Source organism: Lynx canadensis, chromosome A3, assembly GCF_007474595.2.
Source record: "Lynx canadensis isolate LIC74 chromosome A3, mLynCan4.pri.v2, whole genome shotgun sequence".
In the NCBI taxonomy this organism is placed as follows: domain Eukaryota; kingdom Metazoa; phylum Chordata; class Mammalia; order Carnivora; family Felidae; genus Lynx; species Lynx canadensis.
Genome location: NC_044305.1, coordinates 105,086,464 through 105,099,257, shown reverse-complemented (window position 1 = coordinate 105,099,257; position 12,794 = coordinate 105,086,464). Strand labels below are relative to the sequence as shown.

The 12,794-nt window shown below is 44.2% G+C and overlaps 1 protein-coding gene across 3 annotated transcripts in view; it reads right to left on the bottom strand.

Annotated features, from left to right (window-relative positions):
- The window catches only part of KCNG3 (potassium voltage-gated channel modifier subfamily G member 3), a 56,311-nt gene extending 43,799 nt beyond the window's left edge, over window positions 1-12,512 (bottom strand). For 2 of the 3 annotated variants that reach the window (XM_030311211.1, XM_030311209.1), the window contains exon 1: window positions 11,848-12,512. In XM_030311211.1, the coding sequence (XP_030167071.1) occupies window positions 11,848-12,512 (665 nt within the window). The remainder of the gene's footprint in view (window positions 1-11,847) is intronic. The other variant, XM_030311210.1, reaches the window with a different exon arrangement.
- Between the last annotated feature and the right edge of the window lie 282 nt (window positions 12,513-12,794).

Sequence of the window (12,794 nt, the reverse complement as noted above, 5' to 3'; positions counted from 1 at the left end):
GGTAAGTCTAAATCTGTGATCTGAAATTAATACAGACAGCCCCTAACTTATAAATACTGGATTTCCCACCCCAACCGAAAATGCTAATAAAAGTCCCTACTGTACCAGAACTCTTAGGATCGAATAATGAGCTCTGGTTAGGGGAAGTATCTTGGGAAAACAGAACAATCTGTGAGTCAGGGTGGGCCTCAGTGAGATCCAAGGGCAGCATCTGGCATCAAGCTGGTTAGAAGACAGCAGTTAGTAACCCATCCTCAACCCTCTACCGCTATCCTTACTTTACAAATGAGAACACCGAGGCTTCCCGAGGCTTCGAGAAGGAATGTGCCCGAGGACACACAGCCGGACAGGCTGAAACCTACGACAAGACCATTCTAGACCCAGGGTTAACAAGCTTTTTCTGTAAAGAGCCAGAGAGTCAACGTTTCAGGCTTTGCAAGCCAGCTAGCCTCTGTTGCAAATGTTCAAGTGTTCAACTCCACCCAAGTAGCAGGAAGCTGCCATAGACAACATGTAAACAAATGAGCATGGCTGTGCCCCAATAAAACTGTATTTATGGACGCTGAAATCTGAATGTCAGATAATTTGCATGAGTCATAAAACAGTCTTCTTTTGATTTTTTTCCTCACCATTTTAAAAGTGTAAAAACCATTTAGCTCAGGGCTGTACAGAAACAGGCAGCGGGCCCAAGTTGTCTGCAGGCCACAGTCTGCCCACCCTTGCTCCAGACCACCATCCTGCAACAGAGTGTGGGGGGAACAGCAGAGCCCTGGTCATGCAATGATGTCAGAGGCAAGCCTGACCAATTACGACAATAGTTTTACCCAGAAAACAAAAAAGGAAACCCTGCCACGGCAACTCAGATCAACACGGCAGCTAGCAGCCTGGACCCAGGGCTCTAGGCAGCCCTTTGAGTATTAGGTGAAATGGGGGTCCTAACTGGCCTCACTGGCTCCACCCGTGCCCCCTAGAGTCTGCCCTCCATACCGGGGCCAGAGTCATCTCTTAAAATTTTAAATTAAATCAGGGGCACCTGGCTGGCTCAGTCCATAGACCATCCAACTTTTGACCTCTGGGTCATGAGTTTGAGCCCCCCGTTGGGTGCAGAGATTACTTTAAAATTTTTTTTAATTCAATCAAGTTATGTCTTCTGCTCAAAACCCACATTCCAATACAAATCCAAAGCCCTTACCATTTTATTTTCTCTTTTAAAAATGAGGACTATCAAAAGTAAATCCCTTTAGCTGGTGCACCCATACAGCTCTATAAGAACTCCATTCCCCCACTGTTACTGTCACCATCACCCCCAATTCCCAACCCCTACCCCTCTGCTGTACAAAAACAGGCAACGGGCCTAAGTTGTCTGCAGGCCACAGTCTGCCCACCCTTGTTCCAGACCACCAGTCCTGCAACAGAATGTGTGGGGGACAGCAGAGACCCTGGTCACCCCTACCTCTCTGCTTCCTTGCTGTTCCTCCAACAGACCAAGGGCACACCCCCCTCAAAGTCTGTGCTTACATGCTCTCTGCCTGGAACTCTTCATGTTCTTCATGACTGCCACCTGCATCCCTCCCGGTCCTTGTTCAGACATCCACCGCCTGATTAGAGAGGCCTTTCCTGACTATGGTCCACACTCTATAAATCCCTTAATTCTGCTTTGTTTCTTCATAGCATCTATCACTACCATTATATATTTATTTATTAGAACAGATGGTTCTTGAGGGCAAGGACTCTGGTTGTTGTTTTTGTTGTTGTTCACTGCTATATCTCCAGCCCCCAGAACAGTCCCAGATATACAGGAGTTGTTCAATAAATGTTTGTCGAACTTCATGAATAAATGAATGGAAAGCCATAAAACCCATTTGCCAGTAAGTCCTTAAAATATAACCTACTCATAGGTTGAAGGCAACTTATAAAAACACACACTCTCGGGGCGCCTGGGTGGCTCAGTCGGTTGAGCGGCCGACTTCGGCTCAGGTCATGATCTCGCGGTCCGTGAGTTTGAGCCCCGCGTCGGGCTCTGTGCTGACAGCTCAGAGCCTGGAGCCTGTTTCAGATTCTGTGTCTCCCTCTCGCTGACCCTCCCCTGTTCATGCTCTGTCTCTCTCTGTCTCAAAAATAAATAAAACGCTAAAAAAAAAAAAAAAAAAAAAATTAAAAAAAAACACACACTCTCGTATCAAAAATGAAAATGTGGGGCACCTGGCTGGCTCAGTTGCTGGAGCATGCAGATCTTGATCTCAGGATTGCGAGCTCAAGCCCCATGGTGGGTGCAGAGATTATACTTAATAAAATCTTTAGGGGCACCTGGGTGGCTCAGTTGGTTAAGCATCCAACTCTTGATTTTGGCTCAGGTCATGATCTCACAATTTATGGGATCAAGTCCCGTGTTTGGCTCGACACTAAGGATGGCACCTGCTTAAGATTCTCTCTCTCTCTCTCTCTCTCTCTCTCTCGCTCTCTCTCTCTCTCCCTCCCTCCCCTTCTCTATCTCTCTCTTGCTCACGCACACTCTTGGTCTCTCTCTCTCTCTCTCTCTCTCTCTCAAAATAATTAAACATTTTAAACATAAATAAAGAAGGCAAAATAAAAATCTTTTAAAAAATGAAAACACTGTTGTACCTGCATGTTTCTTTCACACATATATAAAATACACACTGAAGGACTGCCCATGTGCAAGGTATTGAACTACATGTTGTGAAGAAAGAAATTTCTGTTCTCAAAGAACTTGTAGACGAAAAGGGAGGTAAGACATTCACAAGCAACTCAAGAAAAGAGAGACAGCGGGAAAAGGCCCAATACAAGGAAAGGTAACGAGCTAAGGAGTTCAGTTTCCTGCTGAGGGCTCAGTCTTCATTCTCTCATTGACCCTTCTGTGTAAAATCCCCACTTAACTGAGGAGGGTACAGGCCCAGAGCAGGGTAATGAATTAACTCCAGGGAGGCCTCCCGACTCGGGAGTCCTGAATTCTTAACACCATCGCCTTTTCCTTTTGACATTTTTTTGGCCTGAGAAAGTCAGATGATTGCCTCAATTACACACTTCCCTTCGCCAGTAGAGGAAAAGCTGAGGAGTCCTTGCTACTAGCAGGCAGAGAAAATCACTCAAATACATATAACTCTTCCAAACACTCCAACGAACCCACCCGTTCATGAATGAATGAATGAATTCAAACACAAATGTTTTGCCTATTGCTTCATCTGATTCATCTGCTCAGTCAAAATGCCTGGGTCCCTTTCTAAGCCATTCATGGGTTCCAGCTTTCTAACACATTTTAATACTCCTTCAAACACATCACCAAAACATAATGCTTCAAGTAGAATGGATGATGATCGATACTTGTACAACTCGGTGAATACAGTAAAATTCACTGAATTGTGTGCTTTACTTAATTTTTTTTTAAGTAGGCTCCATGCCCAGTGTGGGGTTTGAACTCATGAATCTTCTCAGGATCAAGAGTCTTCTGCTCAACAGAGTGAACCAGCTGGGCACTCCTGAATTGTACATTTTTAAATTTTTTTTTAATTCATTTTTGAGAGAGAGGCAAACAGAGAAAGAGAGAGAGAGATGGAAAGAGAGAGAGAGACAGAGCATGAATGGGGGAGGGGCAGAGGGAGACTCGGGCTCCAGGGTCTGAGCTGTCAGCATAAAGCCTGGTGCAGGGCTTGAACCCATGAACCTTGAGATCATGACCTGAGCCGAAGTCAGCCGCTTAACCGACTGAGCCACCTAGGCGCCCCATGAATTGTGCACTTTAAAGGTGAGTTCTACAGTATGTGAGTTATATCTCAATAAAGCAGTTACATATTTGCGGCTCTTGCGTGGCTCAGTCAGTTAAGCATCCAACTTTGGCTCAGGTCATGATCTCACAGTCTATGAACTCGAGCCCCACGTCAGGCTCTGTGCTGACAGCTCAGAACATGGAGCCTGCTTTGGATTCTGTGTCTCCCTCTCTCTCTGCCCCTTCCCTGCTCATGCTCTCTCTCTGTCTCAAAAAAAATAAATAAATAAAAACATTTAAAAAAAAAACTAAGAAAAAAAAGCTGTTACATATTTTTTAAGACATTCTTTTTTTTTTAAGTTTATTTATTTATTTTGAGAGAGAGAAAGAACAAGCTGGGGAGGGGCAAAGAAAGAGGGGGACAGAGGATCCAAAGCGGGCTCTGTGCTGAGAGGAGCAGACAGCCCAATGTGGGGCTTGAACTTAGGAACTGAGCTCATGACCTGAGCCAAAGTCAGATGTTTAACCAATTGAGTCACTCAGGCTCCCCTTTAAAGCTGTTTTATTTTTTTAAGGTGATTATTTCCAAATGTTTTCTATTAAAATTTTATTAACATTAGCATTCTATTCATTATTAATTGCATTCGTATTGTAACAGTCACTATCACTAATAAAGAGTAGTGCTAAATTGCACTCAGTTTAGGGGAAATTTGGTAATAGCTGACAAAATAAAAAAAAATTTTTTTTTAATCTTTATTTATTTTTGAGAGAGAGAGAGAGACAGAGCGTGAGCAGGGGAGGAACAGAGACAGAGGGAGACAGAATCTGAAGCAGGCTCCAGGCTCTGAGCTGTCAGCCTAGAGCCCAACACGGGGCTTGACCTTGCGTACCATGAGATCATGACCCGAACTGAAGTCGGACACTTAACTGACCGAGCCACCCAGGCGCCCCGACAAAAAAACTTTTTTTTAAATACAATCCTCAGGGCGCCTGGGTGGCTCAGTCGGTTGAGCATCCGACTTCGGCTCAGGTCATGATCTCACAGTCCGTGGGTTCGAGCCCCGTGTCAGGCTCTGTGCTGACAGCTCAGAGCCTGGAGCCTGCTTCGGATTCTGTGTCTCCCCCTCTCTCTGCCCCTCCCCTGCTCATGCTCTGTCTGTCTCTGTCTCAAAAATAAATAAAAATATTAACAAAAAAAAAATTTAAACACAATCCTCTTGATCCAGCAATTTCCACTTCAGAATTTATCTAACATATATACTCACACCAATTTGCAAAAAAGATACATGAAAAAGACTGTTCTTTACCACCATTTGCATTTTTGAAAAACTGGAGTCAAAACCAAACATTCCACAGTAGTATGGAGCAGGGACATGGGAATCAAATGCCGGGTCACCATTTACCCACTCTGTGAGCTTACGTGCCGCTTCACCTCTCTAAATCTCACTCATAAAATGAAGATAGTAACGGTACCACCTCACAGGATTGTTACAGGAGACTTAGATGACAAACTACATGTAAAAACTTAACAAGCAGCTAGCATATACGAACTATGAAATAAATTTAACTATGACAGCCATCACTATTACTGACAGGACAGAGTCTTGGTCACTGAACTGTGGTCCGGCCATACAATGGAACATTCTACAGGTTTTCAAAAGAACGAGGAAGATTTCTATCAACTGATAAGGAAAGAGTTCCAAGACGTGCAGACAAAAAAGCAAATTGTTAAACAACATTATAGAATGATCCGAGTCATAAATTTTTAAAAATATGTACGTATAATTTATACACACGTGTGTGTGTGTGCACACGCGCGTGTACCTACATTTATATGGGCATTTCAGGAAAGAATACCGAGAAAATGGGTAATGGGATTGAGGAGAGAGGGGCATGTTTACACTTCACTTCACAACACTTAGAACCATACTTCATTCCAGTGAGCAAACTTTTCACTTAAAAAAAAAATAAAATAAAAAGAACAACATTGAAAATTAATTTGCTTACTAAGGGAGAAAAAAAGCACCTTGATTAAAAAGAGTATTGACAAAAGAAAGTTTCCACTACATTCTAAAACTGGCAGCAGATAGAAAAACCCTGTACATATATTAAAAGAAACAGTCCACTGTGCAAGAACAAAATTTAACTGAGATTCAGGGTTATGTTCAATCCTATCAGAGATCTATTAATTACCAGCTTCTGAAAATATCCACCTTATCTGCAAAGTAAAAGCACTGAGACTTTCACCTTCAGTTTCAAATATTGCTTTTTATTTTTAAAGTACTTAAAAACCTACTGAATTTATACAATATTGACCTAATAGGCAATAGAAATAATACAATTGATTTTTAAATTTCCATCACTTGGTGTTTCATTTTGATTATGTATTTCATTTTTAAAACTTGGGTTAAAAATAACACTGCAAAAAAACTTGAACATCTTTACATCTTCCTCAGATTCTCACTACCACACCACAAAACAATACAAATTAAAGATCAAAATTCCAACATGAAGCAACTTTTAGAAATCATTTCTGGGGGCGCCTGGGTGGCGCAGTCGGTTAAGCGTCCGACTTCAGCCAGGTCACGATCTCGCGGTCCGTGAGTTCGAGCCCCGCGTCGGGCTCTGGGCTGATGGCTCAGAGCCTGGAGCCTGTTTCCGATTCTGTGTCTCCCTCTCTCTCTGCCCCTCCCCCATTCATGCTCTGTCTCTCTCTGTCCCAAAAATAAATAAACGTTGGAAAAAAAAAAAAAAAAAAGAAAGAAATCATTTCTGAAGGACAGATTAAAATTACAGCAAGACTTTGCACCATAGATTTAAAATTCAAAAGACAACACAACAGCTGAGATTGGCTGAGGGGACATAAGTTCAGAGGCAAAGGGGACCAAAAAGTAAAGGTGAGAAGTACTTTATATGTGACCTTTTCCTCAAAGTTCTGACTAGCATAGAGTATCTTTTTATGACACAGGCAGCCATGCTGAGTGATTTTATCTATTTTTGTGAGTGACAGAGCACAAGCAGGGGAAGAGAGAGAGAGAGAGAGAGAGAGAGAAAGAGAGAGAGAGAGAGAGAGAGAGGCACTGAATTTGAGGCAGCCTCCAGGCTCTGAGCTGTCAGCACAGAGCCCAACGCAGGGCTCGAGCCCAGGAACTGCGAGATCATAACCTGAGCTGAAGTTGGACCCTTAAGCCACCCAGGCGCCCCATGAGTGGTTTTAAAAGAGTGGGTCAGGTGCCTGGCTGGCTCAGTCATTTGAGTGTCTGACTCTTTTAAATTTTTTTTTTTCAACGTTTTTTATTTATTTTTGGGACAGAGAGAGACAGAGCATGAACGGGGGAGGGGCAGAGAGAGAGGGAGACACAGAATCGGAAACAGGCTCCAGGCTCCGAGCCATCAGCCCAGAGCCTGACGCGGGGCTCGAACTCACGGACCGCGAGATCGTGACCTGGCTGAAGTCGGACGCTTAACCGACTGCGCCACCCAGGCGCCCCTGAGTGTCTGACTCTTGATCTTTGCTCAGGTCACGACCTGGGGGTTCGTGAGTTAGAGCCCCATGTTAGGCTCTGAGCTGACAGTGTGAGCCTGCTTGAGATTCTGTCTCTGCCCCTCCTCTGCTCATACACATGCACTCTCTCTCTCAAAATAAAATAAACTTTAAAAATAAAAAATAAAAAAACAGAAAGAAAAAGCATATTTTCCCACACATTGCAGGCAGGAGTATAAAACGATATCATCTTTTTGAAGAGCACTTTGGAATTACCTATGCAAATTACAAATGCACATGCCCTTTGACCATATGTCTTAACTTTCAGGAGTTTATCCTATGGATAAAAGCAAACTAATGTACATGTACAAGGATATTCATTGCAGCATTCTCTATAGATGAGACAACATAAATGTCCAAAAATTATGAGACATTCATACAGTGGAATATTATACAGCTGCATAAAATAATTGGGTAGCTCTTTATAGACTTATACAGAACAATCTCCAAGACATGTTGGTTAGTTTGAAAAGAAAGTTTCAGAAAAGTATTATTGTACTGTTTTTGTTGTGTTGTTTGTAAATATATATGATATGTTTGTAAGTACATAAGATGTCTCTAAAATGACACACAAAATCAAGTAACTTTGGTTACATCTAGGGAAAAGAAGTAAATGCCCAGGAGATGGAGAAAGGCTTGCTTTTATAGCGTCTGGACTTTAGACCATTATTTATATGATTGTTAATCATCTAGAACAAATCAATTTAAAAGGAACATATTCATGGGGTACCTAGGTGGCTCAGTCAGTTAAACGTGGACTCTTGATTTCAGCTTAGGTCATGATCTCACGATTCATGAGTTTAAGCCCCATGTCCGGCTCTGTGCTGACAGTGCAGAGCCTGCTTGGGATTCTCTCTCTCTCTCTCTGAAGACAAATAAACCTTAAAAAAAAAAAAGATCATATTCATACAGAAAAAACTTTCAAATTATTGATTTGGAAGACCTCTCAAGATTTCTTCCAAACTTGAGATTGTATGCTATTCTAATATTTCAAAGATTAATAAAAAGAAATCCTATGCTTATCTTTATTCCTTTTGCAAAATCACTACTTGATAAACAATCATTCCTTGATTTAACAGACTTTTTTTTCTCATTCTTAGCACAAGATCCTGTCCTCCTCAACTAAGAGTTCCACCAGCTGAAGCCCACAGCCTTACCCCACACAGCTCTTCAATCTATGCAACAGATAATATCATCCTGGAAGGCTGTATTTTGAATTATAATATAAACAGTAGACATTTATTGTGCCGAAATAATTTTTTTTCTAAAAGATGCTGTCATAATAAATAGTATAGAATTTAGCTGCCTTCTAGGCTTTTTCCTCTCATCTAGTTTAGAAACGAGGACGTGTTTATATGAAAAAATAACTACCATGCTAGGAAGGACATTATAGATGGCAAATAAGCAGTACAAATAAGAAATCCCTCAAGAAATTCAAAAGAAAACATCACATCTATTCAGGTAGGCAGGAAAGGCTTCAAAAAAGAAACAGAATCTAAGTTGGGCTTGATGGATGATTCAATTTCGACAGGCAAGGGACTGCACAGTAAGGAACATTCGGGTGGGTTCAGGAACAAGTGAGCAGGCCAGTATGGACAAATGGAGCCGGCAAGTGACAGGGAGTACTCCTAGCTCCTGGAAGTCCAAGTACTCAGTCCCTGATGCCTGTATCCTTCCAATGCCCTGGATTAATTATGAGTCTTTCTAATATTTTCCAGAGAGATCATTCCTTCTCCATTCTTACCACCTCAGAGCAATCCTTCCCTCTGCAAAGATCTCCAAACTCATCCTCCTGTTTCCAATCTTCCCCATCCCCAGTTCGCAGTGCACAACTCATGACCCCCATGATTTAATATACATAACCTACTTACCCCAAACCTGCCAACAGCTAACTACTGCCTACGAAATAAAATCATTATCCTTCTCCTTTGAGGCTTTCTAACATCTGCTGTGCCTCCACCTCTCACTCAATCATTGGACTCACACTCCCTAAACATAATATGCAAATTTCATGCCTATGCCCCTGCTGTTCTCTTTACCTGGAAAATTCTCCTTATTATGTTCTCAGGTGGAGCATACCTGGTTGTAAAGGTTGTGAATACAGTTTTTATAAATGACAACCACCCCCCCACCACTGTTGGGCAGTGCACAACCTCTGCAACCTTCCAAAGATGACTTGTTTCCATCCCCTTCCACTTTGAAGGCCAGACTGTATCCCAGAACAACTCAATTGTTAATCAATTGTGCCTCTCATTCCGACATCACCAATTTGACACCTTTTCTTTAGAAAACAACCAGGAAAAAAGTTACAATATTTGGAGTACGAACAGTGCCTTAAACAGCACATACTCAAAAAAGATGCTTGCAAATGACGACAGGATAAGTCAAGAAAGGCAGATTGTGGGTAACCCATAAAGAGCTTTGAAGGACAAGGAAAATGTTTTGGCTTTATTTGGTAGGTGCCAAATATGGTCAGATGATCAGAATGATGTTTTAAAAAGTCTAATTTCGGCAAACACAAGCAAGCAGGGTTTGAGAGACTATTTGTCAAAGCACCAGCGTAGAGGCCCTGTCAGTTGGAGGAGGCCTATGGGAGGCTCCCTCTGTGACTTCCAGCCTCCTCAGCTGCTCACTCGTCCTTCAGCTTACCTGTTTGGGATTACAGAGGTTGATTTTCATACCTACACTTGGAGTGTGAAGCTTAAAACTGGGCCATTAAGCCAAGAAAAAACATGCTTTTGCCTGAAATATCTGGGTATCTAGGAAACAGTTCTGACTTGAATAATTATACACATACGTAAAATACATATACACAAATCAAGAATTCCTCTTCTTCCTTCACTTCTTTTGCAGACTCAGGAAGTCTAACTCAATTCTCCTGTTTCCTTTGCTAATGTAGCTTGAACTTTCACTAACCTTAGAATTCCACAATTACTAGTGAATCATTTCAAGGCTCATTGTCCTATGGTTTCCTAAAAGAATCAAGGGCATTTATGTATTTAGGTATATAAATTAATTTCATTGTACTGATGAGTACCAAATAAGTAATTCTTATCTGTAAATCAAAAACTCAGAACCTAATACATTACACACAATTAGTCTACTAATGAATTTCCTTTTAAAGCATGTATCTTGGATTTCATGCCAAGATATCACTATATCGGTAATGGACTCTGTGGTACTAGGCAATTTTATTTACCTCTTACATTAAAAAACAATCTTCACTCTCCAAAGGAAGACTATTATGTGGAACTAATGCACTGTAACATCAAGGCATATAATACCACCGGAAACACGCGCATCTCTATCAGGAAAAGATTATCAGGCACAACCTAATTTTAAAAATGAATGGAAGGAGAAAAATAAAAAAATAAGGAAATAAATATGAATGGCCGAGGCATCTTAAAACAGTGTCAAAGGTAAAACAGAATATACAATCTTGTGTTTGTGCCCCCAAGAGACTGTTTCCCTTCAAAGCCAACTTTACTGTTTAATTCCTCCAACCAAATATGCAAAATGAACTCACTAGCTCTAAAAACAGAAGTGTGTTATCTCTATTGAAAGGTAAACATGATCTAAGGAAAGATTAAAATATTTTCCTTTTATCCCAATAAAGTGGAAAAAAAAAAAAGATTAACTAGTCCAATAATGTTTCTGGATTTGGGGCAGTTTAAATGTTTCTTCTTTTCCAAGGTAGTGATTTTTTCCCTCCCCACACTGAAGACCCTTCTGAAAGCCACAGTGTGTATCTTTGGTACCAAGCAGTGAACAGGTGCTTTGCTAACTACATACTTTGTAGGAAAAGAAGAGAGAAAAGGGCAGACATCCATTATTTAGAGCCTTTTGTCGTTAATCTCTTTGATAATACAATTCCATTAAAGTAGATATTATGTAGAGTGTTTAGAATGTGTGGCCAGTGCATAGTAAACCACATTTCACCATAACAATACTTCATCTTTTCAACCACCAAAAATTGGCAAATAATTCAAACTGCTCTTAGTCCAAGGTTAAATTGTAATGCTAACAATAAAAGTTTAAAGAAATCTAATTAGTTGCTATTTGCTCAAAAGTAAACTAAAAGATGGGAGGCTTGTTTATCTCTACCTGCCCTTCCCCATGCCTGGCGACTCGCCCTCAAGAAGGGAGTCTAGAGGCGCCTAGGTGGCTCAGTCGATTAAGCATCCAACCTCAGCTCGGGTCATGATTTCCCCGTTTGTGAGTTCGAGCCCCACGTCGGGCTCTGTGCTGACAGCCTAGAGGCTGCTTTAGATTCTATGTCTCCCTTTCTCTGCCTCTCCCCCTCTCTCACTCTGTCTTTCAAGGGTAAAAGATTAAAAAAAAAAAAAAAAAAAAAAAGAGGGGAGTCTAGTGTAAGGACCAGAGCCGCTTGGTCCCAGGTAAATAGGGAGTGGGGAGTGAGGACAAACCCATCCCCTGGCTGGCCCCGCCTGGGGCCCCGCTGGGCCGGGAACCTAGCCTGGCTCGGCAGCCCGGAGGCAAATAGGACGGAGACGGGACCGACGGACGGGACGGACAGACGCGACAGGACGGACGGGACGGGCAGAGAAGCAGTGCGTCCTACCCGGAGGGCTCCCTCCCAGGGCCGGCGGAGTACCTGCTCCGGTCATCCAGGCTGCGGTTATCGGCCGCCGCGGCGCGCCAGTCGGGCAGTGTGCTGGCGCACAGCACCACCATGGACACGATCACGAACACTACCGACACGCTGGCCAGGATCTGCGCGGCCAGAGACGACGTGGGCTCCTCGAAGGTCCGCCGCATGCGCTCGAGCCAGCGCCTGGAGGGGGCCGCCTCGGCACCGCCCGGTCGCACCTCGTCGCGGCCCAGGGCGCCGGGCTCGTCGGCCGAGTAGAAGGTGTAGGTGTCGGACATGCGGTCGTCGAGGCGGCGCTGGCAGCAGTACTCTAGGTGCGCGCCCTCCAGGCCCCAGTAGATCATCTCGTTGTAAAATGAGAGCTCGCACATCCGCGGCGCGAAGCGCAGCTTTCCGTGGCCGCGCACGTAGAGCAGGATGAAGCCGAAGGCCTCCGAGTGCCGGTCGAAGAAGTACTCGTTGCGCTCGCGGTCGTAGTCGTCGCACACCTCCAGCACGTCGCGCTCAGAGCGGCAGCCGTGCAGCCGGCTCACGCGGCGCAGCGGGAAGTCCTTCAGCAGCTCCCGGGACAGCGAGTACCGGGCGCCGCCCACGTTCAGCACCACCGAGGCCGCCCCGCTGCGCCCGAAGGTCATGGCTGGCCGCCCCGAGGCCCCGAGGCCCGAGGCCGCCGCCGCCTCCGCCCCCCCGGTCGCCGCGCGGGGCCTGCCTGCCGTTGGCCGACGGAGGAGCGCGCCGTCGGGGCCCGCGGGCTGGCCGGCCGGCTCTCGCTGCGGGCTCCGCTCCTGCCCTTCGCCGACCCGGAGACCCCTCGGCTCTAGCCTCCTCCGCGGCCAGGCGTTGCTGCTAGCGACGCTCCCTCGGCGCGGCGGTACCTGCAGGTGGCCGGGGAGTCCCCTCAGGCGTCAGCGCTGCGC